This window comes from Hyperoodon ampullatus, assembly GCF_949752795.1.
Source record: "Hyperoodon ampullatus genome assembly, chromosome: 1".
NCBI classification, from domain to species: Eukaryota; Metazoa; Chordata; class Mammalia; order Artiodactyla; family Ziphiidae; genus Hyperoodon; species Hyperoodon ampullatus.
Genome location: NC_136914.1, coordinates 117,846,468 through 117,872,046, shown reverse-complemented (window position 1 = coordinate 117,872,046; position 25,579 = coordinate 117,846,468). Strand labels below are relative to the sequence as shown.

Below are 25,579 nucleotides of genomic sequence, written 5' to 3'. Positions count from 1 at the left end.
ACATGGCTATAGATCCAAGAGGATGGCATCTCTCATGAATACATCCAATGACCCACTTGCAAATTTTTTTGTTTCTGTTCCCTTTACCTCTGGGCTCTGCTAGTTTGACGGTCTTAGCAATCAGCAAGGAATTCTTCCACCAGGGGAAATCAAGCATAGTTCCCTTAAGATTGAAACTGAGACCCTGGCTATTTCAGACTCCCTATGCCAGTGGGTAAGAGTGCAAAAAGAGCGTGATGGTAGTGACAATCAGGGGATGCAAGGTTGCTGTTATATGATGGGCAAAAGAGGCCAATATGGGACTTCCCTGGTGGCGCAGTGGTTAAGAATCCTCCTGCCAATGCAGGGCACATGGGTTCGAGCCCTGGTCCAGGAAGATCCCATATGCTGCGGAGCAACAAAGCCCGTGTGCCACAACTACTGAGCCCAAGTGACACAACTACTGAAGCCCTTGCACCTAGAGCCCACGTTCCACAACAAGAGAAGCCACTGCAATGAGAAGCCTGTGCACCACATCGAAGAGTAGCCCCCGCTCACTGCAACTAGAGAAAGCCCGTGTGCAGCAATGAAGACCCAACACAGCCAAATATAAATAAATAAATAAATAAATAAATTTATTTATTTAAAAAAATAAAAGAGGCCAATAGATAGAATCCAGCCATGGTGATGCCTCATGTTACTGGCATGTCCAGTGAAAAACAATGTTTTGTTAAAAAATTTAACATACTCAGATCCCTCAGACCTAAGGGTTATCCCCTGATTAGCTAAGATTCTTGATAAAGGGAAAGGGGGATTTGTAATGTGCATCAAAGAGCGGAGTCATAAACTGACATAATGATACACCAATTAAAGCCTTGCGACCAACTGCAAAACTAAGAACTCTAACTTCTACTTATATTTTCTTCCTTGCTGTGTTATATGTATATTTATATCTATTTAAACTAATTATCCTTTACTTTTAACTTTCTTCTATTTTATGTAGGATAAATTAGTGAAAGATATCATAACAATTTAATTGTTGTGATCAGAATATCAAGATGGGACTGTGGCAGAATTAAAGGAGGAATTACTATCACCCAGAGATCCTGGACTTCAAGCTGGACACAGAAAATGATCCTTCAGTGTGACCCCTTTGGAGGAAGGAGTGAAGGTATTTTTCAATTGTATAAGGAATATTGCATTATATTAATTGGATCATTTTTATTTTATATAGTTTTTATTTTCAGAATTGTAAGAATAGTGAGAAGCACATTTGATGCTGGGTGGTCAAGGGACAGACTACTGTCGACATTTGACATTTTGGGGGGCTGCTTTGCAAGTATGGTGAAGACTGCTAGTTCCTCCCCAAATCCATCTCCCCTTCATCCATAATAACAGAACCTTGACTTTTAGCTGTGCATATTGCCATATGGAATAAAAATTACATTTCCCAGTCTCTCTTGTAGCTATCTTATTAAGGTAACTAAGTTCTACCAATGAGTAGCAGATGCATTGTGTGCTATTTCTGGGAAGGCTCCTTGAACGAGAGAGAACAGGTGCCCCTTAGTCCTTACCTGTTCCTCCTAACGCCATCCTGGCATTAGGTGGATGCAATGGTTGCAGAGCCAGCAGCCATCCTGGATCATAAGGTTGTCTTGTGACTAGAGGTCTTGCATGGTGGAGGAGAAATATCAGAGCACGGGCCTTTGATGACACTGTATTCTTTCAGTAAAATAAAATATAAACAGATATTTTTTTGATTGTCCAGGCAAGCACAGGGAAGACCAATATAAGCAAGGCATGTTTCTATACTAAGGAAACTTATAAACAAGTGGGGTGAGTGACAATTATGCAAGGATGCTCTGTAAGCACACAGGTGGTGCTCCTAAACTAATACTGAGTGGATGAAGGTGTGGTCTGGGAAGTCTTTCTGGAGGAAGTAACCCCCTTACAAATGAATGGGATTTGGCCAATTGTTGGAAGAAGGGGTTGAAAGAGTTTCCTTGGCAACGGGAGTTAAGGGGTGTTAACACTCATTAACACCTCAAGAGACAAGTCTGGGAGGCTAGCTAGGGTAGGAGTTTGGACTTTATCCTCAGAACAATGAGGGGCAAGTGAGAGAGGGAAAGGATAGAGGAACTAGAAAGGAGCGTGACACCAAAGGCACACCTGGCCCTGATGAAGCACCTGAAATGTATTAGGAGGATGTAAGCACTAAATAATTTGTTGGAAAAGCAGCGCTGCTCCAGGCTCCACCGTGGGGGAGGACGGGTTCGTTTAAGGAAAGAGAACACACAATTAGGCACGAAGTTGACTATTAACTTGAGATGAAAAAATAAATCACAAGATACTACTGGAGTCTTGGAGATTTCGGGTCCCTTTCTTTTGTTTACCCGAACTGCTTGCCTAGAAGTGCTCCCAGACGGCAGCTTGGCTAGCCCTCTCTGCCCACAGCACTCTACGATTCCCGCCACCCTCCCCGCCCCCCCTCCGCCAAGGTGATGCTAGAGAGGCTCCCTGGGGCGTAAACTCAGTCAAAGCCTCGGAAGAGCGACCCCTCAGCCACAGCAAACGAGAGAGCTTGTCTGTCTGATGGGCAGGCAGTCCTGCTGGATGGGCCGGATTGGAATGGGAGGCAGCACGCCGAGAGCGGCCACCAGCTCTCTAAGGTCCCGCGGCCTCCCTCCGCTGCCCCGCCCCCGCGCTGCCCGCCGCACCAGCTGCTTTCCTAGGAGGTGAGGGGCAAGCATCCCCCAGCCCACCGAGGGAGCACCGTGTGGGGCGCACTATGAGGATTTCCGGGAGAAAAAAGCCCCGCTTACCACCGAGACCAGGCGGCAGCCATAGGGACCATTCTTTTCCTCACTCTGCGTACGCAAACTTAACCTCAAAAACACAAACCCTGTCTTTGGCATTTCTGGATTTAGAAATAAACATCACCCCAGCATGACATTTTCAAGGAAAAACGCCAATTAGTTCATAGCCCCAGAGTCGTAAAGTTTATTTTTAATGTTTAAAAAGATTGCAACGTTTGTCGCTGTTGAAATAAAATAACTTCTGCAAAACAACAAGTAATCATCAGCAGAGAGCGCGAGGCGTGGGGCTCCGTCCCAGGAGAAGGGGGCGACTCGGCACCCGTCGGGCGGTTCGGGGGGCGTCGGGAGGCCGAGCGGCGCGGGGGCGCGCGGCAGGGGGCGGGGCTCCGGGGGGCTTGCGGCGCGGGGCAGGGGGCGGGGTGGGGGCGCCCGGCGTGGGGGCCGCGCAGTGCAGGGGGCGGGGCGGAGGCGCGCGGTACGAGGCGGGGCTCCGGGGGGCTTGCGGCGCGGGGCAGGGGGCGGGGTGGGGGCTTGCGGCGCGGAGGCCGCACAGTGCAGGGGGCGGGGCGGGTGGCGGCGCGCGGCAGGGGGCGGGGCTCCGGGGGGCGCGCAGCGCGGGGCAGGGGGCGACGTGGGGGCGCGCGGCTCGGGGGGCGGGACTCCTAGGGGCGCGCGGTGCACAGCCCGGGCGCGCGGGGCTGGCGGGCGCGCGGGGGCGGCGGGCGCGGCGCTGCCAATCGCAGACAAAGGCCGCCCCAGTGAATCATGTGGTGCCGGGGGAGGAAGTGTGGCTTATTTTCTTTCCTCCGGTCGCTGGGCTCTGGGTGGAGCGCGATGCTCGGAGACCCCCGCGGGGGCGGCGGCGGCCGCGAGCCCCGATGAAGCCCGAGCGCCCCGGCCGCGCCGTAGCGCCCCCGGTCCGATGGAGGCCCCACCGTGGGACCCCCTACGCAACGACTCGCTGCCGCCTACGCTGACCCCGGCCGTACCCCCCTACGTGAAGCTCGGCCTCACTATCGTCTACACCGTGTTCTATTCGCTGCTCTTCTTGTTCATCTACGTGCAGCTCTGGCTGGTGCTGCGCTATCGCCACAAGCGGCTCAGCTACCAGAGCGTCTTCCTCTTCCTCTGCCTCTTCTGGGCCTCCCTGCGGACGGTTCTCTTCTCCTTCTACTTCAAAGACTTCGTGGCGGCCAATGCGCTCAGCCCCTTCGTCTTCTGGCTGCTCTACTGCTTCCCCGTGTGCCTCCAGTTCTTCACCCTCACGCTGATGAACTTGTATTTCACGCAGGTGAGTCGCGGGAGGCCGCCCCCGCGGGCGGGAGGCACCTGGAGGGCGCTCACCTGGAGGGGGCGATGGCAGCCGCCGGGGCGGCTCACAGAGCCACCGGCCTGAGAGGGTCCGGGGAAGAAACATTGGTTCTGGGGTGGTCCGAGCCCTGTCCTACCTGCAGGCCTTTGTCCCAGGTAACGCCCTCCCATTCCCAAGGGAGACGAAGGAGAAGGAACAGGAAAGTGAGAGCTGGAGGCCACCCGCAGCCTCTGCCCTCAGCTCAGCATCACCCAGTGGGTATGGTCCTCCGTGCGCGGGGAGCAGCATCTCCGTGCTCACAGGAGAATCGGTATTGATGGGAGGTGTGCCCCCCAGGGACACTCGAACCCTAGAGTTTTCCCTCTATACCCTCATCCCAAAGGCTCTAACCCCCAGCCCGGAAAGATCACCTGCACGTTGGCCTCCAGGTTGGGGCTAGACACTGGCTTTGTGAGGCAGGGTGGGACTGCCCTGGTTTGGATGGGATGTTCTGAGCCTCCAGAGTGGGAGCCCTGCTGAAGTGCAGCTTGCTAACTCATTCCACAGGATTGCTAAACAGCAGTCGGGGCAACACCCAGCTCCTGAGCTGATGCCGCGGGAGGTCAGGGTTGCCCTCTGAGCTCATCTGAGAGGCCCCGAGAAAAAGCCGTAAAAGTTTGCTGGGGCCCTTTTACAGGCACACGGGAGTCGTTTTAGGAGGCAGATTGTTAATAAGCTAGTGGGAGAACGTGCGAATTGACTTGGCTGCTGTGACGGTTGACTTAATGAAGTACAGTAATTGGGAAGTACTTTGCAAATACTGTGTAAAGCATTGCATAAAGGTGTAATAGCACAATACCGTCGTCATCATCATCGTCATCTCTGCTTCTCATTAGCTTTCCAAGCACTAAAATGTCCATTTTCACTAGGACCCTGCTCGGGGAAGGCACCAACCACGTCACCTGGTAAGGGGAATTTAAGAGCTGTCGCTTAGGTAGAGGCTTTGTGCCAGCAAGCATTCCATTCCTTTTAATAGTGTCCTTATTTATTAAAAGAAAATGCTGTTGATTTTTTTAAAAAAAGAAAAAAAGAAAAGTTAGAAAACGGATTGCCCTGGTGTACTGGGAGCCCCTGACTGAAAATTTGGAGGAAATACTTTTGGCTAAAAACTAACATATGTACTCTTTAGTAGCTATTATAATCTTATCAAAAGGGATCTATACTCAAAGCCTTCTCCTCGGTCCAGTGTATCAGCATATTTTCCAGTCCACAAGTAATGTGTAGCATCTGTCCAAATACAACTTTTAAACCTGAAAACCAGTTCAGGCAGTCAGCTACGTTGCAGACACTCCGGCTTGTTCATTGGATGGAAAGGGCTGATTTCAGCAAGATACATAAGTCAGGTAGGTTGATGTTCCTTTAAGAACTGTGACGATGATCTGATTGCATATTGAGATCTTTATTCTGTTCCCTTTCTGAGGAAAAAAAGGACAGCGTAGAGCACTGCCATGGCTCTCTGGCACTCACATGCAAATTCTGCACTCAGAGCTGGATTAGGGGCAGGGCTTCACATTTTCTGCACCATCTGCTGGCTGGTGAGTAAATGCTGAGCGAGGGAAAGAGTGACCAGGCCGACAGCCTTGCAAGCCAAGAGGCTGCAAGCCACCACTCTAGCTTCTTTGTAACTGTCAGGACTTGTTTTCTTTATATCTCCAGGGTGGCTGGCAGGGGAAAGTGGTACTAACTGGTGGCATCTCAGACCCTGGCAGAGAAGCCATTCTCTGGCTTCCTGGCAAATAATCTGATACTTCTGGGGTGTTATAAAGGGGTCGCCCTTTGACTCCCTTCTCAGATGCCCCTCTCCCCGCCCCCCCACATGCCTTCTCTTAGGCAGGGTTCTCAACCACTGGAATGGCTGGGGGACCTTTAAGGATTACTGCGGCCTGGGCCCCCTCTTAGAGCACATAAATCCGATTTCAGAGGGTGGCGGCTAGCGGCTAACAATGAAGAAGCATGTGCTGTGTGCTAGGCACAGTTCTAAGCGGTTTGTCTAATTTATTCTTCCCAACAACCCTCTGAAGGAAGTACGGATGGTGTCCCCATTTTTCGGAGGCGGGTCAGGGAGGTTGTATGACTCACTCAAGGTCACACGACCAGTGAGCCCTGGAGCCAGGAGTCCCCCTGCCTCCAGACCAGGCTGTACAGCAGAGGCTCTAAGGCCAAGGCTGCCAGCTTCTGGGCCAGGGCAGCCCTGCACGAGGCAGGTCTGTCTGCAGAGCTGGGGTGGAGGGTCTGGGGTGGGGGGGTGGGGGGAAGGGCCATGGTGGGGGTGAGTTCAGCGGCGCCTGGGCAGCCATCTCCCCCAGCTGTTCTCTCTCCTAATTTGGGGTCTGGCCCTCAGACTCCTGTTCCTGGGTGTGACTGAATGCGGCGGGCTCAGCTGCCCCCTGGTTCAGCCTTGTCTTGAGCCCTGGGGCAGATTCCTGCCGTTACAGGCTGGTTTGAGGAAGGAAAAGGAGAAGTGAGGCCTCTCGGTGGGGAAGAGGTGGTGTGATTACTGGACACTGAGGCAGGAGCCAGCACCTACTGCGCCTTAGAGTGCGGCAGGGAAGCTGCAGGGGGGTTACTGTGGGCGCCTGGGGCTCATGGTGGGCCAGCAAAGGCCTGTGAATCCGGGCAGCACCTGGAGTGGAAGGAGCAGGGACCCTGTGGGCAGAGCTGGCTCGGCCCCTGGCATGTCTCCCAGGGCCAGTTACCGACCTGCTGCAGGACAAGGGCAGCCCTAGTGCTCTCCCCAGGGTTGGAGCGGGTTAAAGGAGGTGCCGTCTGTGCTGTGTCCTTCGGCCCCTCCTCTCCCTCAGTTAAGGTGCTCTTTCTGTACCTCCTAACAGCCGGAGCCCAGGCCCTGGCCAAACCACAGTCCTGAACGTCAGGCCCCAGCACTGGCTCGGCCCTTTATCAGCCCACTGTGTCATTGAAGTAATTTTTCCCACCAACATGCAACTTTTATGTTTGTCAAATGGCAGTGGCCCTGGGCCTCCCATCGCGGGGAGGATGGAAGTCACCAGTTCCTCACAGCTGTAGCTCGCAACGCTGAGAGTTGAAGGGACTGCGGGGTCCAGCCCTTCATTCTGCAGATGAGGCAGCCGAGGCCTTGGGGCTTCTGGTGACTTGTGCTGGGTCCCCCAGCCAGGCACGCAGAGCCAGGAAGAGTGCTTGCTGCACACAACACCCCGCAGCTCAAAACACATCCTGGTCCTCATCTCTCTGACCGGGAACGAGGAGGCAGCTGAAAGGCTAATCCAGGGACCCTGTCTCCACCCCACCAGGAAAAGGGAGGTGGTGACCTCAGGCATAAGTGGATCTCGCTGTGGCTCTTGGCAGTCAATTTAATCAAGAAATGTTTACCGAATCTGTTGTGTGCCAGGCCCTAATGTAGGAGTTGTGAAGAGGGAAGCTTCTAGGCCTCTTGATGATTATGAAGAACTAAGAAGCTTAGGAACACATACTTAGGAAGCCTTTGCTGGTCCCCAAGTACCTTATTTCAAAGCTAGGAGCACACAGTTGCACAGGGGCCGGGAATCCTCACCTCTGCACCAACCGTGGCTGCCCGGCCCCTGGCAGCGGCTCCTCGTGGTCACTCAGTGGACTCACAGCTGCCAGAGCTCTGTGTGTGTGTGTGTGTGTACACACACACACACACACACATGCACACACGCAGGACCAGGAGAAGTTTCTTTATTAGCGTTCAGTCTACCATCTACCACCAGCACTCCCCAGGAAGTCACTTCCTAATTTTACTTCTAAAACCTGCCCCCCAAGAAGAAGCTTTCCAGTTCTACAGCCCGATTTCCCAAGATCTGTCCTCCAAGCACTAGCTCTTTGTTCTCTCTGTTCCCCACTCTTGTGGCTTCAATGCCGAAGGGCTCGCCTGCCAACGTCAGGGGAACCAGATTTCCTTCACGGCCTCCACACTCGTGGGAACAGTTAGCCTCTTCTCAGCGTATCTGAGCTCCAGCCCATTGACCAGGAAGCCGCAAATTCTCAACAGCAGAGGCTGAGCTGAGAACGGTCAGCGTTGTCCCTGTGTTGTCCCTGTGCTGTGAGCCCAGACCTGTGGCTCCCATTCCCATTGGAGCCTGGGTCTGGTCCCACACACCCTCACGCCTGTAGGTTTTTGCTGCATCCTTTTGCTCCCCTGCCTTTCCCTGGGTCAGATGAGCAGGGACTAGCAGGGAGGCAGAAAGAGAGCATCATCCTAAGGCCCTTTTCATTGCTCAGGTGGGTCGTGTGCGGCAGCGCCCTTCCCGCCAGAGGGCTGTGATGTGCCCCCATCTTCCAGCCCCCAGAGACGTCAGCTCGGAGGTGCCAGGTGGAGCAGTGAGGGCTGGGCTGATTGGAGAAGAGCATCGATGAAATTGATGCCACTCATCCGAATGACATCCCTAAGAGTGTCAGGTTTTTGGAAACATCATAGTGTGTGATCCCAGGATCTGTTTTCATCCACTGATTCCTGATCGCCTTGCAGTTCCAGGGAGAGGAGAGAAGCCTCTTCCCTGTTATAGGTCTGGCACGTCTGTTATCTCAGGACGGAAATGGCCTCAGCACACAGGTGACCATACCTGGCACATAGGCACCCCCAGAGGTCTGTGGAGGCTTGTAAATATTTTACTTTTGATTCATCCTGTGGCTAAAGTTTAGAGCCTGTTAACCTCTGAGGACAGAGGAGGTCCGAGTGGTTTTCCTCTGAGTGGGTTATTTCCTCAAACTTGGGCGTGGAGGACGCAGGAAAGGAAGTCCAGACGGTGCCCGAGTCAGTATTTTAAGCCTTGTGTGTCACATATGGTCTCTGTTGCATGTTGTTTTTTCTTTCTTAAACATCTCTTTAAAAAGATAAAAACGATTCTTAGCTCAAGGCCATACGGTAACAGGCTGCAGGCTGAACTTGGTCCTCGGCGCAAGGTTAGGACAAAGCCGGCGTGTGTCACCAAGCTCCCATCCCACCTTGCTGTTATTTTTACTGTGACAGGTCCTTCGGGCGCATTGGGAACAGGCCGTGGCTTCTCAGCTTGTGGTTAAAGAGTGTCGTTCACTCAGCGAACAGATCTCATCAATCACCTGCACACAGGTGTCTGGGCTCAGAGACAGTAAGCTGGAATTTGTGCCCTGAGGGGCCGCAGACTATAGGGAAAGACAGACAAATGGAGGCGGCAGTGCCGGGAGCCACATGCCACCCACAGCACCCAGGGGAGGGGGGACCTGTCCCAGCCTGTGGGGCGCGGGGGAGCTGGGGAGACACAGACGAGGGGCCTTGGGCTGGACATCTTGTGATGTCACCTGTAATGACAGACACACCGGTCAGGCTACATAGTTTGTAAAGCACAGGGTAAACGTCTGCACACGCTGCTCTCCTCGCTCCCCAGACCTAAGAGCCGTCAGAGGTCACGTTGCCCATCAGGCCATGTGAGGGTCTGTTGGTTGTGTGTTGACCTGGGGCAGACAGGGAGGGACGTGGGCCGAATGTGAGCCCGGCTGGCTCCTGTGGGCCCAGCCCCGGCAGGACCACAGCCCTGTCCTGATGAGACGGCATCACTGTCCACACAGAGGTCCTGGTCCTCCCAGCTTTCAGTCGCACAGTCTACTGACATGAACTTGGAGACGCATTTCACTCACCCGACAAGTATGTTCTTAAAATTGGGGTGAAATTCACGTCCCGTAAAATTAACCATTTTAATGTGTATGACTTAGTGGCATTTAGTACATTCACATTATTATGCAGCGATCACCTCTGTTCAGTTGCAGAGCATTTTCATCACTCCAAAAAGACCCTCCACGCCCATTAAGCAGTCACTCCCTTTCCCCGCCTCACCCCAGTCCCTGGCGAACACCGATCTGCTTTCTGTGGATTGGCCTGTTCTGGATACTTCACATCAAAAGAACCATACATTAAGTGGCCTTTCGTGTCTGGCTTCTTTCACTTAGCATGATGTTTTCGAGGTTCATCCGTGTCGTAGGGTGTGTCACTAGCTCATTCCTTTTTAAGGCTGGCTGATGTTTCACAAGTGTGTTCCACAGTTGGCTTACCCACTCATCTGCAGAGGGACACTAAGGTTGCTTCAGCACGTGCTTCTGACTGCCCGTTATTCCCTGGAGGCTGCGCAGATTGGGTGAAGGTCACACGTAGTTCCTGCTTTCAGGGAACTTGGCGTTGAACAGGGAGAAGAAGAGACCATGTAAATTCCGTCTCCATGGTGCCAGTGGCCCATGTGACTTAGCGACAGTCCTTACAGTGGTGACACCAGGTGCAAGATGTTTCTGGTAGAAGATTGGGGGCTTAATTCACTCCGTCATCTCTCTAATTCTCCCTCTAGGACACACGCTTTAAACAGAACCAATGGCTTTGCTACTATTTAAGTGTAAGTCAAATCCTTTCGCCCTGCTTTGTTCACGGCAGCCTCTTGGGGTCCAGGCCACCACCAGGATGGAAAAGTGAAGCTGGGGGAGGGCTGGCCCCAGCCCTTGGGGCCATGTGGAGCGGTGTCACCCCTCCCGTGACAGACTTGGCGGCATATGTTGCTTCCTCTTGGGTCCTCCCTGCTCGGGGTGGGACATTCTCAGTTCCCTTCATTGCTTCTGATGGGATGTGGGTTTGTCCCTCACTGTCCTGGTCATTATCCCAGGTGTCTCCATCCAGTGTCCTTCAGTGAGTTGGGGGCAGTGCAGCAGAAGACCTGAGTCTCGCTCTCCGAAAGCAGTTTCTGTCACCACGTTCCTTCCCCTGGAGGAGGTACCACCGGCAGTCCTCTTGGGCAGGATACGGGAGCATTCTCTGACCTTGTCTGAGTCTGTTTGGCTGCTACAATGAAACATGACAGACTGGGCAGCTTCAACACCGGGAATTTCTTTTTCCTTTTCTTTTCTTCTTCTTCTTCTTTTTTTTTTTTTTTAACAATCCATTGCTTTCTTTTCTTTCTTTAAAAAGTTTTTATTTTATATTGGAGTATAATTGATTTACAGTGTTGTTAGTTTCAGATGTGCAGCAAAGTGATTCAGTTATACATATACATATATCTGTTCTTTTTCAAATTCTTTTCACATTTAAGATTATTACAAGACATTGAGTCCCCTGTGCTATACGGTAGGTCCTTGTTGGTTATCTTTTTTATCTATAGTGGTGTGTATTTGTCAGTCCCAAACTCCTAATTTATCCCCTCCCTCCACCTCTCCCCTTTGGTAACCATAAGTTTGTTTTCCATGCCTGTGAGTCTGTTTCTGTTTTGTAAATAAGTTTTTCTGTATCATTTTTTTTAGATTTCACATATGAGTGATATCATATTTGTCTTTCTCTGTCTGACTTACTTTCTGTAGTATGATCATCTCTAGGTCCATCCATGTTGCTACAAATGGCATTATTTCATTCTTTTTTATGGCTGAGTACTATTCCACTCTATATATGTACTACATCTTCTTTATCCATTCATCTGTTGATGGACATTTAGGTTGCTTCTATGTCTTGGCTATTGTAAATAGTGCTGCTATGAACATTGGGGTGCGTGTACCTTTTCGAATTATAGTTTTCTCTGGATATATGCCCAGGAGTGGGATTGCTGGATTGTGTGGTAGATCTATTTTTAGTTTTTTAAGGAACCTCCATACTGTTCTCCATAGTGGCTGTACCAGTTTACATTCCCACCAACAGTGTAGGAGAGTTCCCTTTTCTCCACACCCTCTCCAGCATTTATTGTTTGTAGACTTTTTGATGATGGCTGTTCTGACTAATGCTAGACACTTCGCTCTCTCAGGAGACTGGTCGCCTGAGGGCAGGGTGTCAGTAGGGTCGGGCTCTGGCAAGGGCCTCTTCCTGCTTGCAGACAGCCGGCTTCCCGTGGGGTCCTCACGTGGTAGGGAACAGAGGGAGGCTCCTTGGGGTCCCTTTGATAAGAGCACCAATCCCACCCACGAGGACTCCACCCTCTTGACCTAAGTGCTCAGAGGCCTCACCTCCTAATACCATCACAGTGGGGGTTAGGATTTCAACATGTGAATTTGGGGCAGACACAAACATGTAGTTCATAAAAAATACTACATTGCTCCCAGCAAGGGCAAGAGTTCCAGGAAACCTCAGAATTGTCCTTCCTTCCAAGGCAGAAAGTTATTTTCTGGAGGGAAAAAAACGCCTGAGGCATCTTCATTACCTATTCTGTAGTTTGTACATCATTTGCCGAGATGATTGGGGTCCAGTGGTGAGCCATGGCCCAATGCTGCTGCAGCCACACGAAAGCCTGAAGCCTTGGGGCCCAGCTGGCTGGTAAGCCAGCTAAGCTTCCTAGGTGGAGAAATGTATCTTCCGTGCTATGGTGTGCTGCCTTATTTAAGCCTTTACCTTAGTTAAGCGTTTAGAGCAGTTATGGGCAGGGCCCTGGCAGGTAAGCTGTGAACTGCCGTCGTGGCAGGAGCAGTTCAGAAACATCCTACCGATCATGGTACCTTGTGTGGCTACAGCCCTCCCGCCCGCAGAGGGAGACGCCTGCCAGGGAGGCTGATGGGCGTTGTTCACCTCCACCTGCACCAGTGAGGTGACCTGGGCTGCCCTGGCGGCGGCTGGGCCCACGTCCCTCCCCTCCTCCCCTACAAGTCAGGGCCACCCCCACTTAGAAGCAAGGCTGCAGTGATCCCTGTGGGGCTGGGATCCCTTTGGGAACTTCGTGTCTTAGTTTTGAAAGCAGAAGTCACCGTGATGAACATTTGTACTGACCCTCTTATCTTACAGGGGACACTGAGGCCCAGGAGCATAAGGAGAGTTTATCAGGGGTGAGCAAAAAAGCAGGTTCAGGGAATTCCCTGGTGGTCCAGTGGTTAGGGCTCGGCGCTTTCACTGCCGTGGGCCTGGATTCAATCCCTGGTCTGGGAACTAAGATCCCACCAGCCGAGCGCGGCCAAAAAAAAAAAAAAAGGCAGGTTCATGGCAGTCTGGCCAGCTGTGCGCCCCTGAACCCAGACGCTTGGGTAGCAAGAGATGATACAGGAAAAATCAGGGCGCCTGAAGGCCAGCGTTCAGTGTGTCATCAGGTGACCTTGAGGGCCTTTGGACAGGCACGCCCACCAGGGTGCTGCTACCCATCGTGGGTGGTACCTGTGGGCCTGACTTGACCAGTGTGGAGCGCAGAGCCTGCGGGATGGCCTGGCGGGTGTTGGTGATGTTGGATGGAGGTGCAGTTCAGTTGATAGGGACAGGGAGGCTCTGGTGAGCCGCTGGGGTGGGTGGAGGAGAGAGGAGCTTGGCTGGACCCCTGGGAACTGGAGCCGGAGAGGAGCCTTCAGGAAGGGAGGGGGCAGGTGGAGACGCCTGTATCCCATGAGACCTCATCCCTTCATCATTTGCAAAGGGGTCCTGAGACTACAGGGCAGAGAAGTGTGAGGCTGAGCTCCTGCCTTCGTGGGGCTCCCAGGTTGACTGTGGGGATAGGGGAGACACACACACACACACACACCACACACACACACACAGACACACACGAGCCTGAGGAGGGCTCTCCGGTTGACTGTGGGGATAGGGGAGACACACACACACACACACACCACACACACACACACACACACACACACACACACGAGCCTGAGGAGGGCTCTCCGGTTGACTGTGGGGATAGGGGAGACACACACACACACACACCACACACACACACACACACACACGAGCCTGAGGAGGGCTCTCCGGTTGACTGTGGGGATAGGGGAGACACACACACACACACACACCACAGACACACACACACACACACACACACGAGCCTGAGGAGGGCTCTCCGGTGCTGGCTCAGCTGGACAGGACAGGACAGGGCAACAGAGCTCTCAGGAGAGCGGGAGAAGGCTGAGGATGCCTCCAGGGAGTTGTGGGCTTTACAGAAGTTCAGAGGAGAGGCAGCATCATTGTTGGTCCTGAGATCACATATGAAAGCAGCTTGCCTAAGTGCTGGGGGTCCTCTGTCCCGACGGTCAGCGTGAGGCCAGGCAGTGAATAGGACTCACTCCTTGAACCACGCACTTGCCAAGTTCAAAGACAGGAGATGACAGGGTGAAGACCTGACCTTGGGAGCCAGTCACCTCCCTGGGGGCCTGTCACACCTGCCCAGGTGGGGACACAGAACGTGCCTTGGCTCCAGGCTGCTGCACCCAGAATGACTTGGCATGGACAGCATACTCCTTTTTCTTTCATGGGGTTCCATGGCTTTTTTTGAGGAAATTTTATTTTTCATTGAAGCATAGTTGATTCATGGTGTTGTGTTAGTTTCAGGTGTCCAGCCAAGTGATTCAGCTATACATATACATAAATCTATTCTTTTTCAGCTTCCTTTCCCTTATAGGGAGTAGAGTTCCCTGAGCTGTACCATAGGTCCTTGTTGGTTATCTGTTTTATGTATTCTGTGGCTTTAAAAACAGGGCCAGTGTCTGCAGACATAGAGACATCGCCCCGCCCTTGCTGTCTTAGAGAGTTGACCTTGCTCTTCTTCAGGGATTGCTATGCAAAGGGAGACGTCCTGCATGTGAATTCAGCGGGCTCCAAAAATTTAAAAACTGCAGGTTGAGTCACCCTGCTCTGGTGAATGAGGATGCTTAGCATGTGGAAACACAGACTAATGACTGTCACCCAGGGAGACCAGGGCCTCAGGGTTTGCATAATTTCCCCAATATATCAGGAAGTGGCCAACACAGAGGGATCACAAGCGCAAATCGTGAATGTGTCAGTGGTTCCTAACCTTCTTGAATACGAAAGTTCCTTTTATGGTTAAGAGAGTATTTATGATCACAGTTTAGTAGCTGTGCATTTAGAATCGTGGTTTGAGAGCATTTGCAGGGACTGGTAGTAATAATATAGCAGCAGCGGGGGCAGCAAACACATAAACGCTGAGATAGTGTCTGGTAGGTGGCAGGCATTTGGCTGAGTGCTCTATCTGTGGTAATTCACCTAATCTTCACAAAAACCTATGAGATGGGCACTATTATTAGTCTCATTTTACAGATGATGTACTTGAAGCACAGAGAGGTTAGGTAACTTTTCTAAAGTCACACAGCTGATTATTGGTGGAGCCAAGATTCAAGCCCAGGGGAGCCAGCTCCGGAATCCACACTCTTTTTTTTTTTTCCCCAAGTTTTTATAATATATACATATACATACATACATACATACATACGTACATACGTTTATTTATTTATAACCCGCCCAGCATGGGTTGCAGGATCTTAGTTTCCCGACCAGGGATCAAACCAGGGCCATGGCAGTGAGCTGAGTCCTAACCACTGGACCGCCAGGGAATTCCCCAGAGTCCACACTCTTAACCATCTTTAGGCGTCTCTCTGCTGGAGATGGACACACAGCTGTGACCTGCAGACGGTGGAATACCCAGCCTTAGTGAGAATGCATGAATGAGAGCCAAGTGTCTCAGCATCTATACATTGCAAATACCTTGTGACAGGTGAACAGACAAGTTGCAGAAGGGTATGGAAGGCATTGATTCGAACAAAGTGAGAAACCATGCAAGATGGGACTATATATTGTTTATCCTCGTAAAAGTAGAAGCCTGCTGGCTATCAGAACACCAAAGTCAGGTGGCCATTCCCTCTGCAGAGGAGGGAGGGATCAGAACCAAGGAGAGAGACGCTGGGGGCTTCAATGGTGTCTTTTTATTTATTAGAAATAAAATGAACTGGAGCAAACAAGGCAGTGTCAAAGGTGACTGAACTGCATGGTGGGTAGTGAATTTTGGTTACCTTATTTCTTTGTGTATACGTGACATAGTTTACAGTAAAGTTTAAACCTACTATAAATGTGTAACATTTTCAAACGAATTTGCATACATACATTTAAAAATAGTATGTGAGAGAGAGAGGGGGAGGAGGAAGAGATTGGTTTAGACATGAGTCTGTGCTTGGTACACACACAGTTACAGACCCTCTTGGTTACTGTGAGGGTCTCCAGGGGCCTCAGCCCCCCTGGTGGGACCACAGACACAGGAGCAGGTGTGCAGCCTGGGCCTGGGGTCTGGAGCCTGTTCAGGATGGGAGGGTTGTGAAGTGTCTACCTGCCTGTTCGCTTTTAAAGGGGCAGCGCTTCAGGAAGAGGTGGCACCGAAACGGAGACTCGGCGACACAGGTCATGCTCTAGGGGGGTGGGTGTGGAATTTATAAAGCAAAATGGCCACATAGAGAAATTGTGAATAAAGTGCAGGTCTGGAGGCATAGCGCTTCATTGAGCTGTCACGGACGCTGCCTCTGGGGACAGAAGAGGTTACTTTTGTTTAGTTTCGCTGAATGCACAAGGGTCACTGTCATCCCCACAAGGAAGAGCCTGGGACGTTTCTACCAGAAGCAGCCAGCATGCTTCATTAGGAAAAATGATTGTAGAGCAGCAAAGGCCAGCTGGGGTTGGTAGGAGGAAAAAACAGGCAAGCAGGACTTCAAAGGGTGGGAACAGAAGGGGTGAGCCGTTCAGGGGCTGTAATTTATGAGGGGAGGGAGGCCGAGGGCAGCAGCTGCTTCTAGAACCTTTGTACTTCTGTCATGCGTGTACGTCATAGGCTGCTCTCTGGGCCCTCCTGCGTCATCTGGGAGGTGGCGGGAAGGGCCTGGGGTTGCCCAGAGGGCACAGAGCCCCACGGGTGGGCGGGAGGGGGGCTGGGAACAGAGGCGGGCTCTCCCCACCCCAGCCTCCCTCCCCGGGGCCAGCTTGGGGGTGGGGACGTCCTCCCGCTTCCCCAAACCGGAATTAAACCTTCAGCAAGTCACCTGGCTTTCCTGTCCTGGGCGTCGGTTCTAGGTAGGACTCCGCAAGGCTGTGGAAATGATGCTGAGACCGACAGGAATGGGTGCGGGGAAGATGCTTTAGTCCCACAACAGGATGGGAGTTTCCATGGAAACTGCTGCTCTGCCCCTCTCTCTTGGCCGCACCCCTGCCTCCTGCCTCTCTCTCCCTCTGCTCTGCCATCCCGGTGGGTCCCCAGGGCCCAGGCTCCTGATCTTAAACCAGGTCCTAGTGCCCTTGAAAAATCTCTCTCTCATTTCACAAACACATTTTTAAAGAGTAGCTGATGCTCTAGCATAGACTCCCCGCTCCCACTTCCTCCTGCCTCCCCCGACTTCCCCTCCAGGCCCCTCCCCATCTGCCCAGCTCCCCACGGTTATCCTGTCCTACTTCTGAGCAGCATCTGGCACCCTGATGGTCCCTCACCCAGGCCTCTCTCTCCCCCTTTGCCTGCCTACGTGCCACTGGCACCCCCGGGCCAGCTCCTTGCCTGCTGTTCTGCTCCTTTATGTTGACTGAGACCAGTTCACACTCTGTACTGTTCTCCATTTAAAGCTCTACATCCACAGACTTGCCCAACCATCACCACCATCAATTTCAGAACATGTTTTTTATTGAAGTATAATTGATTTACAAGGTTGTGTTCATTTCTGCTGTACAGCACAGTGATTCAGTTATGCATATATACACATTCTTTTTTATATTCTTTTCCATTATGGTTTATCACAGGATATTGAATATAGTTCCCTGTGCTCTACAGTAGCACCTTATTGTCTATCCATCCTATAGATAATAGTTTGCATCTGCTAACCCCAAACTCCCAATCCATCCCTCCCTCACCCTCACCCCCCCATTGGCAACCACAGGTCTGTTCTCTATGTCTGTGAGTCTGTTTCTGGTTCATAAAAGTTCAGAACATTTTTTTGTCACCTCCAGAAGAAACCCTGGAGCCCTTAGCAGTCACCCACACTTCTCCCCAAACCCCCAGACCAAGGCAACCGCTAAGCTACATTCTGTCTTTGTTTTGCCTGTAAACACACACCTCTGTTTTCACCTTCTCTCTGAACCCCTAGTCCAGGCCCTTTGTCTCTGGTCCCCACCCCTGCCCCCCTCTAAAAGCACAGCTCTGATTTCAGATTGTGTGGATTCTACTGAAAGCCTTCTGATTCTCTGACAGGGAAGTGCACGTGCCTTACCTGACTTCAGGCTGCTGCCTGGACTTGTATCCTAGCCTAGCCTGCTGCCCACCTGGCCCACCCCAGGGGGTCCAGGTTCCCCTCAGTCTGTCTCACCTCCTCACAACTCACACCCCCCTCACACCATGTCTGTATCTGGTTGTAGTTTCTGGAGGCCAGGACCAACGTTTCCTTATTTTCACAATTCTCGGTTCCAGATCTGGTGCTCAGTGTCAGTTGACCCGTCACAAATACCACCAGTCTGAATGTGGGGAGGATTTGAATTTTTGTCTGACGTCACTTGTTCCCCAGCCACTCACAGGTCCCTGTCGTCCTGCCTTCCCATCTGGTAGGTCTGGTTTTGCAGGGAGCCGGCAGAGCCCGCACGGTCCGTAGCAGTGGCTGTAAAATATGAAGGAGTAATTCATCCTTGTCTGCCTCCTCCTCAGGAGCCCTGTCCTCCTCCCAGACGGATTCCTGCTGAGGTCAGTGGGAGCCAGTGCAGACTCTAGGAGATGGGCAGCCCGATAAGAGAGCAGGAGTCAGCCCCGGAGGGTTAGCTCCACTTCTGGGCACTAATCAATCTTCAGTGAATTTCCCTGGAACACAGACAGGAGTGGGGGAGGGGTGAGTAGGAGAGTTTAGAATTTTTTTTTTTTGAAAACTTGGTCCAGACGTTTATGTACTTTATTTAATGAGGGCAAAAATGATGCTGCAATTAAATGTATACTGTGTCAGTTTAAAATGCCAGGAACTTAAATACAACTTTAAGCAACTTAGGTTTAAGGATTAACTTGAGGACAGGGCAGAGTTTCTAAGCACAACTTGCAAAGGCCCAGGTGAATTCAAGACATAAACAGTTGACCCTTGAACAACATGTGTCCACTTAGATGTGGATTTTTTTTCCACAGTGGATACTACAGAACTACATGATCTGCGGTTGGTTGAATCTGTGATTACAGGGAAGCCGCCTTTATGCTGAAGGCCCATGATAAATTCTACTTGGATTTTCACCTGCATGGAGGGTCAGGGAGCCCCTGACCCCCTCGTCGTTCAGGGGTCAACCGTAATTGCCACAACTTATAAAGAGTGGACAGAGCGTTTACAAATCGTGGTTGAGGCTTTTCTTTTGATGTCGTTATCTGTCACCCTGGCTTTCAGCTTAGAGAGGATCAAATGGTTTATTTCGTGTCAGACTGTGCCCTTACCTGGTGATGACTTTTCTCCTCCAGGCTGCAATGTGGACTTAATGAGGATCTAAGTTTTGTGGGGTTTCCCCATCTTTTACAGGATGGGGCTTTGGGTTCCTTTTGGTGTAGAATGCTTGACCTGGGGGACCCCTTGTGCTCAATGCCTTGTTTGATTGGTGTTCATGGGGCTGAAGGCTGAGTATGATTTTAAAGTTGTCATTTTTTCTTGTTTGTTGTTGTGATTATTATTATTATTGCTATTATTAAGGCTGCAGTGAACATTCTACCTGTGCTTAGCACCTTAAGGGCAGTGTTTCCCAAACTCTGTTCCCTGGAACACTCATTAGGAACACCTACAGCGGCCAAATAAGTTTGGAAAATTGCTGCATACCTTGCGTTTCCCTTGAAGATTTACAACATAGAGTAATTAGCTTTTTAAAGGCTCTAGGAATTCTTGCAGGGAAAAGCTGGGTAGCCTAGCAGTTTCTAAATTTGTTTGCTGACCTAACGCCTATTTCCAGTCACCTTTATGAATTCCCAGTTCTGTGGGCGCACCTTGAGAAACCCAGCCTCAGAGTCAGTTCTTATGAGGAGAATTATGGGGGCAAAGCATGTGATTGTTTATAAAGCTCGAGTCCTGGACCAGATATTTGATAGTCATGGCTGGGAACCCTGACCTTCACTGTTTTCCAGGAAGGGGCTTCTGGGGTCCAGGCTGGCCTCCCACCCCTGACTCCTTTCAGTTCATCGTCCATCTGGCATGTGCATTCAGGGCTGCAGGGATCGTGGGAAGTAAAGAAACATCTCTTATTTTATTTATGGAGGAGGATGGTGTACAGGTGGGCTATGCTTCCACTTGGGAGGGTTCACTGCTTTTGCAGCTCTTGGATGGGGGTGTGGATCTGCAGGTCCCGGGCCCTGAAGACCCAGCGCTGGCCGAGTGGTGGCAGTGAGCTGGGTGCCCCATGGGCCACGGGTTGACCCTGATCCGTGCATGTGCTCTCGTGCCGTCCTGGTGGGACCAGGAGCCACCTGGGTGAGACGAGGCAGGATGTAGCCGAGGAACAGGAAGAGTTGATGTGCCCATCACGCGGCCGAGCCCCCAACCTGCAGATCAGCCCCCTGTGCCCAGACCACCTGAGCCCATGGCCTTTCTGGGTTGCATCTCCTCTTCTCATTTGCCCAGTCCAGGTTTTCCCTCACCAGTAGGGACCATAACCCTGTTGAAGGCAGAACGGGTCAAATTTTTCTTGCATCCATGACAGCACTTTGCACCGAGCTGAGTCCATAGGACGGGACCACCTGTAGGTGGTTTCTGGGAGCCCAGCGATGGCCCTGGCACATGAGAGTCAACTGAGTTACCTGCCACCGAGTAAGCCCCCCAAGGGTGGCGAAATATTAAAACGACATTTGTATATTTCGTGGACAAGTTCAAACACTTCTCAAAAAATACTGTAGTTTCAATATCATTATGATATCACTTATGTTTGGAATCTTAAAAAATGGTACAATTTAACTTATTTACGAAACAGAAATAGACTCACAGACATAGAAAACAAACTTATGGTTACTGAAGGGGAAAGCGGGGGGATAAATTAGGAGTTTGGGATTAACACATACAAGCTACTATATGTAAAATAGATAAACAACAAGGACCTACTGTATAGCACAGGGAATTATATTCACATCTTATAATAACCTAAAATGGAAAAGAATCTGGAAAAGAATATATATATGCATATATATATATACACACACACACGTGTGTGTGTATGTATAACTTAATCACTTTGCTGTACACCTGAAACTAACACAACATTGTAAATTAACTATACTTCAATTTAAACATGGTTAAAAAACACTGTAGTTTCGTCTCCTCACTTTTTTTTTAACTTCTTGATGAAATTTGAATATTTATTATTATTATTTTTCATCTTTATTGGAGTATAATTGCTTTACAATGGTGTGTTAGTTTCTGCTTTATAACAAAGTAAGTCAGCTATACATATACATATGTTCCCGTATCTCTTCCCTCTTGCGTCTCCCTCCCTCCCACCCTCCCTATCCCACCCCTCTAGGTGGTCACAAAGCACCAAGCTGATCTCCTTATGCTACGCGGCTGCTTCCCACTAGCTATCTATTTTACGTTTGGTACTGTATATATGTCCATGCCACTCTCTCACTTTGTCACAGCTTACCCTTCCCCCTCCCCATATCCTCAAGTCCATTCTCTAGTAGGTCTGTGTCTTTATTCCTGTCTTACCCCTAGGTTCTTCATGACATTTTTTTTTTCTTAGATTCCATATATATGTGTTAGCATACGGTATTTGTCTTTCTCTTTCTGACTTACTTCACTCTGTATGACAGACTCTAGGTCCATCCATCTCACTACAAATAACTCAAATTTCGTTGCTTTTTATGGCTGAGTAATATTCCATTGTATATATGTGCCACATCTTCTTTATCAATTCATCCCATGATGGACACTTAGGTTGCTTCCATCTCCTGGCTATTCCAAATAGAGCTGCAATGAACATTTTGGTACATGACTCTTTTTGTATTATGGTTTTCTCAGGGTATATGCCCAGTAGTGGGATTGCGGGGTCGTATGGTAGTTCTATTTCTAGTTTTTTAAGGAACCTCCATACTGTTCTCCATAGTTGCTGTACCAATTCACATTCCCACCAGCAGTGCAAGAGTGTTCCCTTTTCTCCACACCCTCTCCAGCATTTATTGTTTCTAGATTTTTTGATGATGGCCATTCTGACTGGTGTGAGATGATATGTCACTGTAGTTTTGATTTGCATTTCTCTAATGGTTAATGATGTTGAGCATTCTTTCATGTATTTGTTGGCAATCTGTATATCTTCTTTGGAGAAATGTCTCTTTAGGTCTTCTGCCCATTTTTGGATTGGGTTGTTTGTTTTTTTGTTATTGAGCTGCATGAGCTGCCTGTAAATTTTGGAGATTAATCCTTTGTCAGTTGCTTCATTTGCAAATATTTTCTCCCATTCTGAGGGTTGTCTTTTCATCTTGTTTATGGTTTCCTTTGCTGTGCAAAAGCTTTGAAGTTTCATTAGGTTCCATTTGTTTATTTTTGTTTTTATTTCCATTTCTCTAGGAGGTGGGTCAACAAGGATCTTGCTGTGATTTATGTCATAGAGTGTTCTGCCTATGTTTTCCTCTAAGAGTTAGATAGTTTCTGGCCTTACATTTAGATCTTTAATCCATTTTGAGCTTATTTTTGTGTATGGTGTTAGGGAGTGTTCTAATTTCATACTTTTACGTGTACCTGTCCAGTTTTCCCAGCACCACTTATTGAAGAGGCTGTCCTTTCTCCACTGTACATTCCTGCCTCCTTTATCAAAGATAAGTTGACCATATGTGCGTGGGTTTATCTCTGGGCTTTCTATCCTGTTCCATTGATCTATATTTCTGTTTTTGTGCCAGTACCATACTGTCTTGATTACTGTAGCTTTGTAGTATAGTCTGAGGTCCAGGAGCCTGATTCCTCCGGCTCCATTTTTCTTTCTCAAGATTGCTTTGGCTATTCGGGGTCTTTTGTGTTTCCATATAAACTGTGAACTTTTTTGTTCTAGGTCTGTGAAAAATGCCAGTGGTAGTTTGATAGGGATTGCATTGAATCTGCAGTTTGCTTTGGGTAGTATAGTCATTTTCACAGTGTTGATTCTTCCAACCCAAGAACATGGTATATCTCTCCATCTGTTTGTATCATTTTTAATTTCTTTCATCCATGTCTTATAGTTTTCTGCATACAGGTCTTTTGTCTCCTTAGGTAGGTTTATTCCTAGATATTTTATTCTTTTTGTTGCAGTGGTAAATGGGAGTGCTTTCTTAATTTCACTTTCAGATTTTTCATCACTAGTGTATAGGAATGCCAGAGATTTCTGTGCATTAATTTTGTATCCTGGTACTTTACCAAATTCATTGATTAGCTCTAGTAGTTTTCTGGTAGCATCTTTAGGATTCTCTATGTATAGTATCATGTCATCTGCAAGCAGTGACAGCTTCTTCTTTTCCAATTTTGATTCCTTTTATTTCCTTTTCTTCTCTGATTGCTGTGGCTAAAACTTCCAAAACTATGTTGAATAATAGTGGTGAGAGTGGGCAACCGTGTCTTGTTCCTAATCTTAGTGGAAATGGTTTCAGTTTTTCACCATTGAGGACGATGTTGGCTGTGGGTTTGTCATATATGGCCTTTATTATGTTGAGGAAAGTTCCCTCTATGCCTACTTTCTGCAGGGTTTTTATCATAAATGGGTGTTGAATTTTGTTGAATTCTTCTCTGCATCTATTGAGATGATCATATGGTTTTTCTCCTTCAATTTGTTGTTATGGTGCATCACATTGATTGATTTGCGTATATTGAAGAATCCTTGCATTCCTGGAATAAACCCCACTTGATCATGGTGTATGATCCTTTTAAGTGCTGTTGGATTCTGTTTGCTAGTGTTTTGTTGAGGATTTTTGCATCTATGTTCATCAGTGATATTGGCCTGTAGTTTTCTTACTTTGTGACATCTTTGTCTGGTTTTGGTATCAGGGTGATGGTGGCCTTGTAGAATGAGTTTGGGAGTGTTCCTCCCTCTGCTATATTTTGGAAGAGTTTGAGAAGGATAGGTGTTAGCTCTTCTCTAAATGCTTGATAGAATTCGCCTGTGAAGCCATCTGGTCCTGGGCTTTTGTTTGTTGGAAGATTTTTATTCAGTTTAAATTTCAGTGCTTGTGATTGGTCTGTTCATATTTCTGTTTCTTCCTGATTCAGTCTTGGCAGGTTGTGCATTTCTAAGAATTTGTCCGTTTCTTCCAGGTTGTCCATTTTATTGGCATAGAGTTGCTTGTAGTAATCTCTCATGATCTTTTGTATTTCTGCAGTGTCAGTTGTTACTTCTCCTTTTTCATTTCTAATTCTATTGATTTGAGTCTTCTCCCTTTTTTTCTTGATGAGTCTGGCTAATGGTTTATCAATTTTGTTTATCTTCTCAAAGAACCAGCTTTTAGTTTTATTGATCTTTGCTATTGTTTCCTTCATTTCTTTTTCATTTATTTCTGACCTGATCTTTATGATTTCTTTCCTTCTGCTAACTTTGGGGTTTTTTTTTGTTATACTTTCTCTAATTGCTTTATGTGCAAGGTTAGGTTGTTTATTCGAGACGTTTCCTGTTTCTTAAGGCAGGATTGTATTGCTATAAACTTCCCTCTTAGAACTGCTTTTGCTACATCCCATAGGTTTTGGGTCGTCGTGTCTCCATTGTCATTTGTTTCTAGGTATTTTTTGATTTCCTCTTTGATTTCTTCAGTGATCACTCAGTTATTAAGTAGTGTATTGTTTAGCCTCCATGTGTTTGCATTTTTTACAGATCTTTTCCTGTAATTGATATCTAGTCTCATAGCGTTGTGGTCGGAAAAGATACTTGATACAATTTCAATTTTCTTAAATTTACCAAGGCTTGATTTGTGACCCAAGATATGATCTATCCTGGAGAATGTTCCATGGGCACTTGAGAAAAATGTGTATTCTTTTGTTTTTGGATGGAATGTCCTATAAATATCAATTAAGTCCATCTTGTTTAATGTATCATTTAAAGCTTGTGTTTCCTTATTTATTTTCATTTTGGATGATCTGTCCATTGGTGAAAGTGGGGTGTTAAAGTCCCCTACTATGAATGTGTTACTGTCGATTTACCCTTTTATGGCTGTTAGTATTTGCCTTATGTATTAAGGTGCTCCTATGTTGGGTGCATAAATACTTACAATTGTTATATCTTCTTCTTGGATCGATCCCTTGATCATTATGTAGTGTCCTTCTTTGTCTCTTGTAATAGTCTTTATTTTAAAGTCTATTTTGTCTGATATGAGAATTGCTACTCCACCTTTCTTTTGGTTTCCATTTGCATGGAATATCTTTTTCTATCCCCTCACTTTCAGTCTGTATGTGTCCCTAGGTCTGAAGTGGGTCTCTTGTAGACAGCATATATACGGGTCTTGTTTTTGTATCCATTCAGCAAGTCTGTGTCTTTTGGTGGGAGCATTTAAACCATTTACATTTAAGGTAATTATTGATATGTATGTTCCTATTCCCATTTTTGTTAATTGTTTTGGGTTTGTTATTGTAGGTCTTTTCCTTCTCTTGTGTTTCTTGCCTAGAGACGTTCCTTTAGCATTTGTTGTAAAGCTGGTTTGGTGATGCTGAACTCTCTCAGCTTTTGCTTGTCTGTAAAGGTTTTAATTTCTCTGTCAAATCTGAAGGAGGTCCGTTATGGGTAGAGTAATCTTGATTGTAGGTTTTTCTCCTTCATCACTTTAAA

At 48.7% G+C, this 25,579-nt stretch overlaps 1 protein-coding gene across 1 annotated transcript in view; it reads left to right on the top strand.

The window, feature by feature from the left end:
* Window positions 1–3,673: 3,673 nt before the first annotated feature.
* The window catches only part of GPR137B (G protein-coupled receptor 137B), a gene marked incomplete at both ends in the record, with an annotated part of 52,326 nt that continues 30,420 nt past the window's right edge, over window positions 3,674–25,579 (top strand). Inside the window, 2 exon segments of the mRNA XM_079699129.1 lie at window positions 3,674–3,683; window positions 3,686–4,086. Of these exon segments, the coding sequence (XP_079555255.1) occupies window positions 3,674–3,683; window positions 3,686–4,086 (411 nt within the window).